This window comes from Lycium ferocissimum, chromosome 11 (genome assembly GCF_029784015.1).
Source record: "Lycium ferocissimum isolate CSIRO_LF1 chromosome 11, AGI_CSIRO_Lferr_CH_V1, whole genome shotgun sequence".
Classification (NCBI taxonomy): Eukaryota; Viridiplantae; Streptophyta; class Magnoliopsida; order Solanales; family Solanaceae; genus Lycium; species Lycium ferocissimum.
In genome coordinates this window covers 32,771,329-32,786,555 of record NC_081352.1, presented here as the reverse complement: position 1 = coordinate 32,786,555, position 15,227 = coordinate 32,771,329, and the positions used below count along the sequence as shown (strand labels likewise).

Below are 15,227 nucleotides of genomic sequence, written 5' to 3'. Positions count from 1 at the left end.
GGCAACTCAAACTGTCATTCTTGTGATATCAATGTGTGCTAGAAAAGCTCCTTTTTTAAGTCTGGTTCTTTATGGTGGACTAACATTTTGAAGACCGGTCCCTTTTCTCTCTGAGTTGGGACAAAATTGGATTGGATTGGATTTTAGTTCAATCTTTTGGACCCCATAAGCACTTCTTTATTTTTGCTAGTGGTTCTGATCCTTTAAAAATATCATCTACCTTGTTTAAGTTTCTAATATGATGTGCTATTCCTAAGCAATAAGTCCATTTTGTGCATTTAAGTTTGATTGTCTACGAAATACCGTTTCCAAAGTTATGTGCTATTCCTAATCAGCGTACCCGTTTTGCATGTTTGACGGGGAGAATAAATACTCCTAAATACAACAATGACTTCTAGGCCCCAAATTAGGTCCGAGATTGACTGTGGATCATTGCTGCTTAAATGAGGTGATGATTTACATGAGTATCGGACATCTCGGATTCAATAGAATTAATTTTGTCATAGAACATACATTTCTTCCTACTTACCAAGTGACAGAAGTAGTTACAACAACACACCCAGTGTATTCCACAACGTGGGGTCTGGACAGGATAGAGTATATATATACGTTAGGCTTTTTATTTCCTATAGACTCTCGGCTTGAGATAAAAGAATAATTAAAAGCAGTTCTGAAAAGAAAGTAGTGGAAAAAGTATTTATAATAAGGAGGGTAAAAAAAATGCAAGATTCTGTTCAAATTATAACAGATAATAGAATAACATTTGCTCCACTAGTTCTTTAGCTAAACCCAGAAAGCCTCGGTTTTTGCTACCTCACTTCTCCATTATCTAAAGGAGAGCACTTCGAAAACCAAAAATTACCAGAAAAATTTAGTAGTCCTAGATTTCGTTCGGATGGGTTTATGGCTTTTAACTTATAAGTTAAAAAGCCATAAGTTAGAAATCCTAACTTGACTTTTGATTTATTTTTGTTATTTTGGCTTAAAAACAAGTGCGTATAAGTACTTTTTTATCTTACCCAAACACTTCAAAAGAGCTTAAAAGTTATTTTAGCATAAAAACGCCTAAAATAAGCCAATCCAAGCAGGCTCTTAATTTCTGCGCAAAATTTCCAAGGAAAGCCATGAGAATGTGAAATATGTATTTACTCATTTCCTCAAACAAGAAAATTTTCCTTTTTTTCATTTTTCATTTTTGGCCAATTGGCTCAAATAGAGGAACAAAAAAGGGAAAAAAATAATAAAAAAAATTGAATAAGATACCATATGTACACTAGCTAAAAATCTCCATCTAAACGCCACTTGACGAAAAATACAGTGTGAATACGGAGAAATGTGTGGCCCTAAATATCACCAGCATTGATCCGTTTCCCATCTCCGGGTCGGATAAAACCCGGACCTCTTCACCCGGGTCGGGTAGATCCCTCTTCGCCGTAAATCCACAGTCAACTTAAGATCATAAAGAGCCCTAGCTGAAGGATCAGATAGCGTAGCATAAGCATCATGTATCTCAATAAAATCCCGGGTCGGGTCGGGCCTGGAAGATTCCTCCTCCGCAGCAGCATCGGGATGGTACAGTTTAGCTAGATTCCGGTAAGCAGCTTTAATCTCTTTTGCTGACGCATCTCTATTAACTCTTAACACTTCATATAAACTCACCGATTTTCTCCTCTCTAACACTGGATTAGTAGCCTCCGCAACAGCAACAGCACATACCGTTGCCTTCCTAGTACGCGAAACACGGCAGTTAAATCCAACTGCCGTGGCGGAATAGGAGGGTTTTGGGACGGAAAAAGAGAAGGAGGTTAGCGCAGGTAGAGTTAGTGATTGCACCATCGGAATAAAATAAATCCAGGAAAGTGAAGGGATAACTAAAAGGAGGATGAACGAGACCAAGAAAAGATAGTATCCAATACTTTTCAAATGAATTTGTTTTTCTCTTTTAATAATTGAACTGACAATTTTACTAGCAAATCAAATCGGGTACAGAGTTGATTATCAATTTTTTTCCAGGAAAGTGAGGGATAAATAAGAGGAGGAGGAATTAGAACAAGAAAAGATAGTATCCAATACTTTTCAAATGAATTTTTTTTTTCCAAAAAAAAAAAGAACTAAGCCTTTTGTTAGCAAATCAAACCTGGTACAGAGTTGAAAAACAAAATCCCTAATTAAGAAATGACAGGGATTGGACCAAAATTCAATTTTTTTCCACAACTAAGAGGAAGATGAACATGAACAAGAAAAAACAGTATCGCAAGTACTTCTCAAATGAATTTGTTGAAAGCAAAAGTGAGATATATAGATTTTTTTTTTTGTGTGAATATAATTTAAAGAGAAGGTGAGAAGATTTTTATATAAAAAGAATTAGGAGAAGGAGGTTGGGGCAATTAAAGTTAGGGATTGGACAATTGAAAAAATAGTTTTAATTTTTTTTTTTCCAAGAAAGTGAGGGGACAAGTAAGAGCAGGAGGAACTAGAACAAGGAAAAATAGTATCCAAAGTGCTTTTCAGATGAATTTGTTGAAAGCAAAAAGTGAGATATGGAATTTTTTGTGTGTGTATAATTTAAAGAGAAGGTGAGATTTTTTTTATATAATAACGAAAAAGTCTAAGGAGGGAATCTTTAAACCGAGGATGGCGCACCCACTGATATTTTTTAGAAATACGGTTGGAATATGGAAGACTGTGTACCGACGAGGCACTTTTATGTTTTTTTTATTCCTTCTAGAAGATGGGTACTGGGGAGTGGTAGATGTAAAAATTCGTTTTGGTTCTCAATTGGTATTTGGTACCCGTCTAATTTATAATGAAGGGCTGGATGTCAAAGACACATTATTTTCAAGGTACAAATTTCATAGACTTAAGTTAGAATTTTGAGTTATGTATTTTATAGGATTCTAAAAAAGGTAGCTACCTTACTAGGTTTTTGATAAAATATTTATACTTTTTTTATGACAAGAAACTCGCAACCGCTATCCTTTTGATGCGCATAGTTGCAACTTGCACATCATACAGGAGAAATAAATCGCACGAGGCAAGCCCCGTGGAATGAGCTCTACCTAGAAAACATGCAAGGGGTTTCGAACTTGAGACCTCCCATTTGAAAGATCCCTTGCTCAACCAACTCGGTCACCTTCTGCCGGGTTATAAAAAAGTAACTTATTAGGTTCTTGATAAAATGCTTATGCTTTTTAAGTGAATTTTTTTAATACAAATATAAAATCGAAAGCAAAAGCTACTAATTTTGGTCGAATTTGTAATAAAGCTTGCAATTTTATTCCTATCGAATTTGAAACCTCCGATTAAGGATGCATGGAATATGCTTATATAACCTTTAGTGGTTGATCTAACTTCTATCATATGTTGTTGTGTGGGGGTAGAAGTTTCATGGACTCAAATGCTTAGCGTATAAGGCCTAATGTTGGTATTTTGTATTATACTACTCCCTGCTTAACTACTAACCTACTCGAGTAGTATCGATATTTTCTTATAAAATTTATGTTAGATACATTTGACACGTAAGTATGTTTGTATATCATCAATATAATTTTTTTACTATAGCGTATTAGTTATATTTTTATCGGTATTATTTGTTACTAATGTTTATTGTAGAGTTTTATCTTTAAATATCGTACAAGTTTTGCGTTCTACTATTTACTTAATCATAGGTCTTATTTACTGTAGAATGCTAAATTGAAAAATTGAGTCAGGATTGGACAAGTCAAAAAATACCACGTTGAAGTTCATACCGCAATTCATTTCTTATTAACATTTTCTCTTCGGCTGTTAACATCTTATTTTTCTTGGGCTAATAGTTTTGACCACGTAATTGAATACATTTAGTACTTATAATACTCTCAATACTTTGACTAGCTAAAATCACATTTTAATCAGATTAAGCTAAAATATGACTGATCAATTTGGACTTAAGATACTTTTTTAAACTGTCATTAGTTATGACGGTCCATTCAACCGTCAAACTTTGGAAGGATTGAAGATAAAGGACAGCGCCGTTCTGTCTCTCGATTAATGTTTGTGGTCTCACGTCTTGTGCTCTTTAAAACTGCAAGCATGACCAGTTAATTTTCATACCGACAATGTTGTATAGTAGTGGACATTTGATTTTAGGCTTAATGCATATGTAACCTCATAAACTCACACTTTTTTTCTAATTTGGCACCTCAATTAAGCGCTGTTTTTATTGAACTCTTAAACTAGTTCTAAAGTGTATCTATCAAACACAATGCGACTTAAATAACATTTTTCAAATAGTAGATATGAACTCATTTCTTTGACTATCTAAGCATATTATTACAACACTAGCCATATGGTCAATGGATCATCTTAAACCCAAATTCCATATATTTTTCTTCATATCAGAAACTTCAAATAAGATTGTCTTCTGATGCAAATCGCGGTAGCAAGTTGATATCAAGAGTAAGGGTGTGGGCTATCTTGGATATGAAAGCTTTCAATCACCCATGAAGAGCTCAAAGTGCTATGGACGATTCAATTAAAAGAACTTTTAAAGTCCACAACATGCTCATAGATTTTTAGGGAAGTGATGACAATCAAGGTGGTCATAAAGGACTTTGGAGCATTCTTCCAACCATCATTAGTTTGGATGATCTAAAGGAAGCATGGAAGGAAGACTTCAAGGCCACCAATATGCTCAAGTGGCTATTTTTATAATCTGGTCATTTTTGTAATTTAGCTATTTTGGCAAGACTAATATAAATAGACTAAACTCTTTCACATTTGAGAGTTAGTTTTTGGGATGAACACTTGGTTTTAGGCTCCTTTGTGAGTATTGGGGAAAACCCTATTATCTCTCCAATTGAACCCTCTTAATTACTTCGGTAAGTAATCTCTTGTATGAGTTCAGTTTCACTTCTTCCTTGGATTAGTCTAATGATTATTACATTTTAATTGTTCGATCATCCCTTCTTTTCTTCTAAAATCCATTCTCCCTCCTTTCTATTTTTTAATCAAATTCTTATATTTTATCTTGTTTGTTTAATTGTGGTTCAATTTATCATTCTCCCATCTAGAATCACATCATCTTCTGTAAAGTGTAAACCTCATGTAGTTTATATTACTAAATTAGATACCCCGCAACAAAGTCTTTAGAATATTTTCAATTATTTGACTACCTAAATGCAACAAAACAGTAACGCCTAATAGAAATCAATTCAGTCAAGGATCAATCAAAAACTTGTGGCACATGAACTCAAAGTTGGTAATTAAGTAAGAAAATGATACTAATGAAACTAACTGAATTATGCTTGCGCATACAAAGAATAACTCTATCCTATTGCAAAGTTTGCAAATCGGATTGTGTTTGATAGACACACTTGAGGACGAGTTCAGGGGTTCAATAGGAACAACGCTTAGTTGAGGTGCCAAAATGAAAAAAAAAAGGTGCAAGTTTAGGGGACTGCATATGCATGAAGCCTTGATTTTAAAAGTGCAGCATATTCATTAGATAAATATTGCAGAGATGCGAATATAAAATGAATGTGCAACCATACTAAAAAATTGTAAATATCCTTGCATTGCATACTTAGGCTTCAACGAAATATTCGAATGCTAGAGGGGCTATCAAGACTTCGCGACGAAAGTTGGTTTGTTTATCTGCAATTGAAAAAATCAATATCGATTGGATCCATTGACATGCGTTTTTTCTTTCATCTGCTTAAACGATTGTCGTGAGTAAACTTATAGGAATAATTGGATTTAACTTAGTTACAAGCAATAAATAATAATGAAGAAATGAAAATTATACAATTTTTTTTTTCATTTTTCATTTTTATAGGGCTATACGGATTTAGATAATATTAGAAATGGTTATATTCGCCAGAAGGTTTAAATAGAAATTATCGAGGATAAATAAGAGAAAGTTGTTTGAGATGGTTTGATCCCGTCCTATTTGACTTCCAAATGCTCTAAATATAAGTGTGAAACTCATGCTAACTTAGCTAAAGATAAAACACAATAGGAAAAATACATCTACAATTTTAATCATGTTAATACATTTACTTAGGTACAATATTTTTCTAGGAGTATTTTAGCATTATTATACATTTTTGTGCTCGTATAAATATAAAGAACTTCTATATTATTTTTAGTTATTTATATATGTTTATTTTTTTAAATTTCACTTTTAACAACAACATACTCAGTGTAGCCGCAAGTGGGATATGAAAAGTGTATGATGTACACATATTTTATTCCTATTTTTTTCGAAAATAGAGAAGCTATTTCCGACAAACCTTCGACTTTAATTTCACTTTTATTTGATATAATAATGACATGAGGTAAAAGTAAAAAGCATGGTACTGAATATTCACATTATTAACTCAACCTGTTTCGAATTGAATGGTAATTATTGTTGTGGGACTACAATTTGTGATCACAAAACACAAGCCCAACATAAGAGAGAATTTCTCACGGGTCATTGGCACGATTATCCTTCAAAGGCATTGGACTTTAATTTTTGACCATTAAATTGGTGGTCTTTAATTTTTGTCTTTGCTTAATATCATGAGGTTTAGAGAGTTTCGTAGCAAAGTTAGGTTTATTGGGGTCAAAGTTAGGCCTATTCGGGCCAAAGTTAGGCTTCAGGCAGAGTTTAAGGTAGAGTTTTGCATACAAAACTTTACCTTAGCGATTTTTTTTTTTTTTTAATTGAGTTGGATTCAAACCCAGAACCTCGGGATATTAAGTGAAGGACAAAAATTAAAAATCACTAATTTGAGGGGCTAAAATTAAAAACCAGTGCCTTTGAAGGGCAATCCGCACAAAAAAATGATTTCTCACGTGGCCATACTTCTAGATGCCCTTGTCTTCCACTCCACCCAAAAGAAGAACCAAAAGCCCCAAAATTTGGAGAAAAGTCACCATCGTTCTTGATTAATTGATCTGTTGACGTTCCCTTTCGTTTTTTATACAAAGTCTCTATTGGGTTTGCACTTTGGACCCCACTTTTAGCAGATGTATATCTTCATGCACCATAAGATAGCTTTGAATTATAATTGCATTTAAGCAAAGGATAAGGCTTCTAGAAATCTTTCCCTTACACCTTTCTAAAAAACGGTTATCTGATGTGTTTGTACTAATAGTTGTGCTTTACCACTAACTCAATTCTTTTTCTTTCCTTAATTTAGTAGAAACTGATCCATTAATTAATTTCGATTGATGACACTTTACTTGAAGTTGAAATAAGTAGTACCATACATCACGGGTTGCATTTCTTAAGGCATACATTTAAACTCTCTGCCGGTCTGGGAGTGTTGGACCTGTCATGTTTGCTTATGTTAGTCTCAACTCTCAGGGTGTGTTAGGTATGAAAATATTTTCCTTGAAAATGTGTTCTTGAAAAATAAGTGAAAATTTAAGTGAATTTATTTATTTTTTAATGTATTCGTTTGGGTAGCGAAAAATAAGTGAATTTATTTATTTTCTCGTATTCGTTTGGTTGGTAGAAAACATTTTTAGGAAAATACTGCCCCACAACTCTACCCCTAACCCCTATTTTTTTTTTTTTGAAGTATTTAATTTTTTTTTTTGAATTTTCTAAACCACATCCCTCCTCTCCCCTCACCCCCGGTGTGGACCCATACCACACCAACCCCCACAACAACCCACCCCCCACCCTCAATTTTTTTTGGAGGGGGTGGTGGGGTGTCGGGAAAGGGGGTGTGGGTGGGGCAAAAAACAAAAAAACAAAAAAATCAAAACTTTTTTTTCAAAACAAAATTAATTTTTTTTTTTTGGGGGGGGGGGGGGGGGTGGGGCAAAGGGTGGGGTGGTGCAAAAAAACAAAAAAAAAAATTTAAAACTTTTTTTTCAAAAGAAAATTCATTTTTTTTGGTTGGGGGTGGGGTGGGGTGGTGCAAAAAAAAAAAAAATTCAAAACTTTTTTTCAAAACAAAATTAATTTTTTTTTGGGTGGGGGGTGGGCTGGGCTGGGCCGGCAGCAGGGTGAGTGGGGTGGGGTGGTGCACAAAACAAAAAAAAAAATTCAAAACTTTTTTTTCAAAACAAAATTAATTTTTTTTTAGGGGGTTGGGGGTGGGGCGGGGGTTGGGTACGGTGAGGATGGGTGGGGGGGTGAGGAGGGGGGTGGGGTTTGATTGCGCGTGGGGGTGGGGTCGGGTGGTGCAAAAAATAAAAAAAATAAAAATTAAAACTTTTTTTTCAAAATAAAATTAATTTTTTTTTGCCAGGGGGTGGGGTAGGGGTGGGGTGGTGGGCGTGGATGGGGGGTGGGTTAGGTGGTTGGTAGAATGCACTTATAGACTTGTTTTTTCTACTTTTATTAGGGAAGTCATTTTCTCCATTTTTAAGGAACTTATTTTCCTAAAGAAAATGTTTTCCAAAATTTTTGTCCAAACGAACATGAGAAAATTGAAAAACATTTTCCGAAAAATATTTTCCTCCATACCAAACACACCCTCAACTATCTTTCCTTTTCGGAAGAAATTAGTAAAATGCTATGTGGCATTTCAGGATTCACCTTAAATTCTAAGAAAATTTGGGGTAAAAGGGTCAAATTTCACCTAGTAATTTTTACACAAAGCACAAACCTTTATATAGAAAGTTGTTAAAATTTCAATAGATATTTGTATTTACACATATAAGAATAAATACGCCTCAATTTCAGACTAGGTAGAGTCAGCTATATTGAATCATCACTCCGTATTTAAGCTCAACTCATATCATTATTTGATATCAAATAAAGATGACAGTGAAAAGTAAGTTTAATATGTATATAAATAATAGTGATAAAATATTAGAAGAGCTTTAATAAGATTAATCTCGTTCCTCACCAGTAAACATCACTTTATGGATCTTTTTCTTTCATCATACTTTACTTTTAGGAAGTCTGCATTTATTTCAATAAATTATAGATCTTTCGATATAATTTCCTTTCATTTGATTTCATATTTAGCTCATTCCCTGTATATTGATATCTTCACTTACCATAACTTCATTCTTATGGATCAATACATTTGTAGGTTAACACAAGACATGATTAGATTATCTCAAACGGCATTCTCTCATTTTATTCGTGCTACTTGTAACTTTTGCTACTTGTAACTTTTGGCCTATATGGTCATTTTTTAAGCTTTGAATCTAAACGGTTTTAATCTGAAAGCCATAGGCATTTTTTACTAGTATAAGATATAAAGTACATACAAACTCTTTATGGTCTTTGATTGCTGGACTTGTCATCATGTTTTGAGAAATTAGTCTCAAATATTTTTTCTTTTCGGAAGAAATTAGTAAATATGTGGCATTTCATGATTCACCTTAACTATTTAAGCCTTTTAAGAACCACTTTTCACTGTCATATGCCTTCCATAAAGAAGAAATGAATTTGTGAAACAAGTATTTACTCATATCCTGAAAAGAGACATTTTTAAAAAAGAATTCCAATTGGAATAAGATATTGTATACACTAGCTAAAATCTCCAACTAAATTGCCATTTGATACTTGATAGTAGGAGTATACAATGTTAACGCGGCAAAATGTGGGTCCCTAGTGAGCTGATCATCTGACGTCACCAACACTGATCAGATTCCCATTTTCGGGTCGGGTAAACAGTAAACCCCTGACCCAATTTATATGAATTCCACTAATGGTAAATATGGGTCATTTCGCTAACAGCAATCTCACGAGCGAGACCATTTTAAAATGGAGGTAAATTTTTTTATTTATTTTTTATTTTTTATGAAATGGGAATTCTTGAATGTTATTCTTTGAAATAAGGTAAATTCAACTCCTTTACTGATAAAAAACTACGGAGAGATAACTCACTTGTGCAGTTGCCGCTTTTCAAGGCAAATCCCCCAGTGTTGTATAGATTTTAGCCGGCACTCTATTATGAAAGTTCCATGCTCAACCAACTGAGCCACTCTTGCAGGTAAATGGAGGTAAAATTGCTCTATATCGAATAATGCGTGACATATTATGATTCACCTTGATATTTTTCACGAAGCTTTTTACACTATAAGCCTTCCATGAAAAACAGATAAAATTGTGAAATACTCTATATAAATTACTCATATCACTTGTAAAAATTTCCAATTGGCTCTTCATAAAGGAGCAGAAATGGAAACAAAAAATTAAAGAAGATGCAGAATATGTACACTAAGCTAAACCTCCAACTAAAATGCCATTTAATATACAGTGTTAACGCGGCAAAATGTGGGTCCCTAACATCACCAGCACTGATCCGTTTCCCATTTTCGGGTCGGGTAAAACTCTGACCCATTTATACGAAGATGGGAGCTCACATTTAACTTAAGATCATATAGATCCCTAGAAACAGGATCGGATAGCGTAGCATAAGCATCGTGTATCTCAATAAAAATCCGGGTCGGGTCGGGTCGTGAAGATTCCTCCGGTAGAGAAGCAGCATCAGGATGATAAAGCTTAGCCAAATTCCGGTAAGCTGCTTTAATCTCCTTAGCTGACGCATTTACTTTTACCTTTAGCACATCGTACAGACTCGCCGCCGGCGTTCTTCTTTCCAACGCCGGCGGAGCCGCAGCAACGGCGGCGGCGTTTACAGATGATCTCCGGTTAGTCCGTCGGAGAAACGTGACGTGGCGGTTGCCGGAAGGGTTTTGTAAAGATAAAGGGAAGGAGGTTATGGTGGGTAGTGTTAGTGATTGCATTTGCACCATTGGAGAATGATTTTTTTTTTGTTTTTTAATTTTTTTTTTAAGCAATATGAAGAAAATTGTAATTAGTGTGTGTGTGTAATTTAAAGAGAAGGAAAGAGAGGTTTATATATGAAACAAAAGTTGAGCCTTTGAAGATAAAATAAAATAAAAAGATGAGGGGGAATCTTGAGCACCCACCGTTTCTATGGGTTTAGCAGTTGGAACTAAGAAGACTGTGTGCTGACGAGGCATCTTTTCCTTCTAGACGAAAATGATTGGATTTATTACTCTATTGTTTTAATAAATTAGTATTCGTACTCGCGCGATGCGCGGTTGACATGAAAAGAAACTAATCGTAAAAAATTAGTACACATACCTTACTTAATTTGACATCAAATCTAATTGTTTCAATTTTTAAATTGACAATTTTGCCGAGACCATTTATTTTTTCTTTATAAATCAATTTTAATATCCTACCTACACCGAAAAATTAAATTAAGAGTTGTTAATAATTTTTTAAATATGCAAATAACGGTAACTTTAAGATTTGATTTTTATAGTGTCTTTTTTCACAAATGCTATTTCAATTATTTATCCGTCCCAAATTTATATATAATCATTTCTTTCACACTAAAAATGATTAATTTATCTTTTAATTAAATAAAAGTTAATTACACTTCATGTTATTGCATCCATTAATATTGTCCGAAACTTGACATATGATTTTATAATAATTTACACTTGGCTAAATATCTTTGCCCACTATATATTTTATTGATTGAAACCTTGTTAGATCTCTTTATAATTTATCAATATGTCAGCCACATAGTAGTTAGGGGTGTACAAACCAAATCGACAAACCGCACCAAACCGATAAACCGAGTCAAAACGAGAAAAAAACCTGACTTGTGGTTTGGTTTGACTTGGTTTGGTGTTGGAAAAAGAAACCCGACCATAATTGGTTTGGTTTGGTTTTAGCTAAAAAAAGTCAAACCGAACCAAACCTACCCGATATTACGTGTATTCGATTTTAAAAATATTTTATACATAAGAATATTTATTTGTAATGTAATTTGTATATATTTCTTAAAATTTTTCATAGATTTTTGTCTTTTATCATATTATTTTAAGCTTGAACTTAGAATTTGAATGCCAATAAGTTTTATATTCCATAGATGTTAATAACTCAAATAAAGTCCAAATCAAAACCAACTCAACACTAATGCTAACAAAAGAAATTCAATTCTAACACTAGGAATGACAGTAATGTTGGATATCTATTCTTTAGTTTTGCATAATTGGTTTACAGCGTAAAAATACATAGCTTAATTTTTTCTTGTTAATTTTTTCTTTGTCATGTAATTAATACTTATTAGCCGTACTTATTTTATCATAACTTAGTATTTAGATTAAAGTCATTTTCTTTATGGCTTATTAATTAGCAATACTTATTTTAACCGATTTTATTATTTTTTTGTTGAATATTTTAATACAATGTCATGACCCATCTCACATTTTGTGTTATTTTCTTAAGAAACACCTTAGTTATATAGTTGTATCTTACTAGGACTAAAGAAATATTTGAAATAAAAGTCATATGTTTTGTATGAAGACTTTTTCGGAAAAAAACCGAAAAAACCGAAAAACCCGAAAAAATCGAATAACCCGAGAAAACCCGAAGTTGAAAAACCCGAATTTTATTGGTTTGGTTTGGTTTATAAATTTAAAAACCCGACGCAATTGGTTTGGTTTGGTAGTTGAAAAATCCGAACCAACCCGGTCCATGTACACCCCTAATAGTACTTACTACATAGCAAAGCAACAGAACGACTTAATTACATTGCATAAGCAAAAAATATTCTTAAGCAATTGATCAAACGAATGAACTTGCAGTGGAAAACGTATTAGATATTGTAGTCGTCATTAAATCAAATTTCTTGTCCCATTGTCTCAATTTTTTTCTACTCATACAATATTCACCACTCATACTTGTTCTTCAAACTCTTATTCTTTGTCTCCTTCTTCTTAAATGGGTGATTTTAGTGATGAATTTACGAAAAGCGTTGAAATTGATAAACAGCCAATGCTTGAATTCCAAGGATCAACCTCAATAATTAATGTATATAAAATGTTTTCTGAACTATATTTATCCAACGACTCTTGGATAAAAAAAAAAGCTCAAAATATTTTTATTCTTAACTTTTATTCAATTTTCCTAGTTGAAGTTTAAAGTAAATCTTCTCAATCGCATTGAAATGTTTCATTCCTATCATTACATAGTCGCGTTTAAATGATTTTTATTTCTTTAACTTGAAATATTTATCTTTGAATTTAAAGCTATCAATTGAAAACTAATATCTATAAGAATACCCTTCCCACATTTAAAATTGGCAAGTGGCTTTTTAATAGCTTAGCACTGGTCCTAAAGTATTAATAATATGTCACATCCAATTTAATTTATATTTTATTTTTACTTAATTATACATCTTTTCTCAAAGGTGAGAGTCACTACCTTATGTTCGAAAACTAAAACCATTGATATTTAACACCTTATAAAATCTTATGACTGCTTTATTTGTGCATGACGTTTTTTTTTTTTAAAAAAAAAAAATTATATATCCTCGTTTATCCTTTTCTTCCTTGAAGCATTTTTGTTTTTAGAGAAGAAAATAACTGTTCTATTTTTATCAATGCCGAGATTTATTATATCACGTGATTAGCAATTAATTTTTGTTTCTCTTTTATTTTGAACATACAAAATTTGAGTTTAATTTCAAATTAAATTTACTCACATGAGAATTTTATTTATATTTTAAAATTTCTAATGTGTTTCCTGGAATTCCTTCGTGATTCAATTTTTTTTAATTTTTTTTTTTTTATCTACAAAGACAATCGTATCCATAGTATGACTTTTTTAATCATAACTTTAAGACACTTTCCTATATTAAATTCAAAATAAGTTTATTAAAAGGGGTACTTGTAAAAATTACTAACACAAAATGAGCAACGTGCCATCCTAGCTCTCCTATTTCCATTTACCGTGCGAAGGCTAATGGATTAACTTTTCTCAATAAAAAACATTCAATTCTTCTCCGATTGCATAATGTCCACAGGGTTCACGTATTTCCCCCTTTAAGTAAGTGTCCTATGAAAAAACCCAAAATCGATAACAATATCAAAATAAGTCTGCAACATTTTTTTCATTTTCAAAGATGAATGGTAATCCACAACAACTTAAAATAAGATTTTCCATGATACAATAAAAAGCGCATACATAACCTGCTTAATTTTCCTCGGTTTTCCTGTGTGTCCTTCAATATTTAGGAGTAGATAGGCTCGCTAGAATTGCTTAATCTTCGTCGGTTGAATTTACCTGAAAGATAACATAAAAATATTTGTATACATTAGTTAATAGCAGGAAGGTAAGGGACTGTTGGAATTATAAGCAGCTATAAATAATAACATCATTGAATATTGATAGACTTCCTCAAAAGCGATATGCATATACTAACATCATTGAATATTGATTACTGATTACTTACATAATAATATTAAAAGCTACATAATATTACATATTTTATATCAAAAGCTACTTCTTCAAAATTCAAACTTACCGAAACCTAATTCAATGAATTATCTTCTCATTAAAATTTGAATATTTATATTTCAATTATCAATTCAAAATTTATATTACAATTTTTATTAACTTTGTCCTAATTTTCATTAATTTGTCCTAAAATTGCCAAGTGGCTTGTTATTAGCTTGCCACTTGGCTTAACCACATTGCTTATACCTCTCCTATTTTATATATATAGATATAACGTTTAGATAGATCGCATGTTTTCCGTCGTTATGTAATATCACACATCAATATTTTGGAAGTTAAATCTATTAAAAAAAAAAAGAAGGTAGGGTACAAGATAAAGCTACTATAAAAGAGTAGGATAAAGAATAAAATAGAATTATTAAATAATTAGTAAAGGCATAATAAGAAATATAAAATAAGGTAACAACATGATCACACCAAATCGGTCGTTACATAATGGAACTTTTTGTCGTTGCATCTTTCTGTGAAATATTTACTGGGTGACTTTTAATGTGATATAGGGAAGTTGGATGACCTTGTTGTTACAAAACAAGGAAACATAAACATGACTTTGGGAGATCATTACTCATAATTGGGTGACCTTTGTGTTACTGCCTCTAAAATTGGAGATTAAAGTGACAGGGATTAAAAGTACACCCTCGCATGTGCAGGACTCATTTTGATCATAAAAATATTCAATTTATTTGAAAATTAATGTTTGGCCATGAAAAATTCAAATTTGAAAAATTACTTATAATCTATTTTCATTTTTTTGCAACTCACTTTTTACTTTTAAAGTTGTATTTTATAAGCACATTCATGAACACTATTCCAAATATTTTTGTTACAAAAAAAAAAAATATAACTAAACAGAACTTTATCTTCAACTCCATAAATTTTAATAAAGTGAAAAAAGACAACGCCGTTCTGTCTCTTTTTATGCTTATGGTCTCGTGTCTACGCTCTT

General features: G+C 32.5%; 2 protein-coding genes across 2 annotated transcripts; both read right to left on the bottom strand.

Moving 5' to 3' along the window:
- Positions 1-1,121: 1,121 nt before the first annotated feature.
- On the bottom strand, positions 1,122-2,596 carry LOC132037531 (chaperone protein dnaJ 11, chloroplastic). Its single transcript, XM_059428054.1, has one exon. It carries the CDS (start codon positions 1,834-1,836, stop codon positions 1,351-1,353), a length of 486 nt encoding a protein of 161 aa, XP_059284037.1. The 5' UTR covers positions 1,837-2,596; the 3' UTR covers positions 1,122-1,350.
- Positions 2,597-10,090: 7,494 nt separating this feature from the next.
- LOC132036184 (chaperone protein dnaJ 11, chloroplastic-like) lies at positions 10,091-10,735 on the bottom strand. The gene has a single exon (XM_059426450.1). It carries the CDS (start codon positions 10,693-10,695, stop codon positions 10,228-10,230), a length of 468 nt encoding a protein of 155 aa, XP_059282433.1. The 5' UTR covers positions 10,696-10,735; the 3' UTR covers positions 10,091-10,227.
- Between the last annotated feature and the right edge of the window lie 4,492 nt (positions 10,736-15,227).

Excerpts from the sequence above, each read along its gene's own strand:
- LOC132037531 (XM_059428054.1), bottom strand. The coding sequence starts at position 1,836 with ATGGTGCAATCACTAACTCTACCTGCGCTAACCTCCTTCTCTTTTTCC.
- LOC132036184 (XM_059426450.1), bottom strand. The coding sequence starts at position 10,695 with ATGGTGCAAATGCAATCACTAACACTACCCACCATAACCTCCTTCCCT.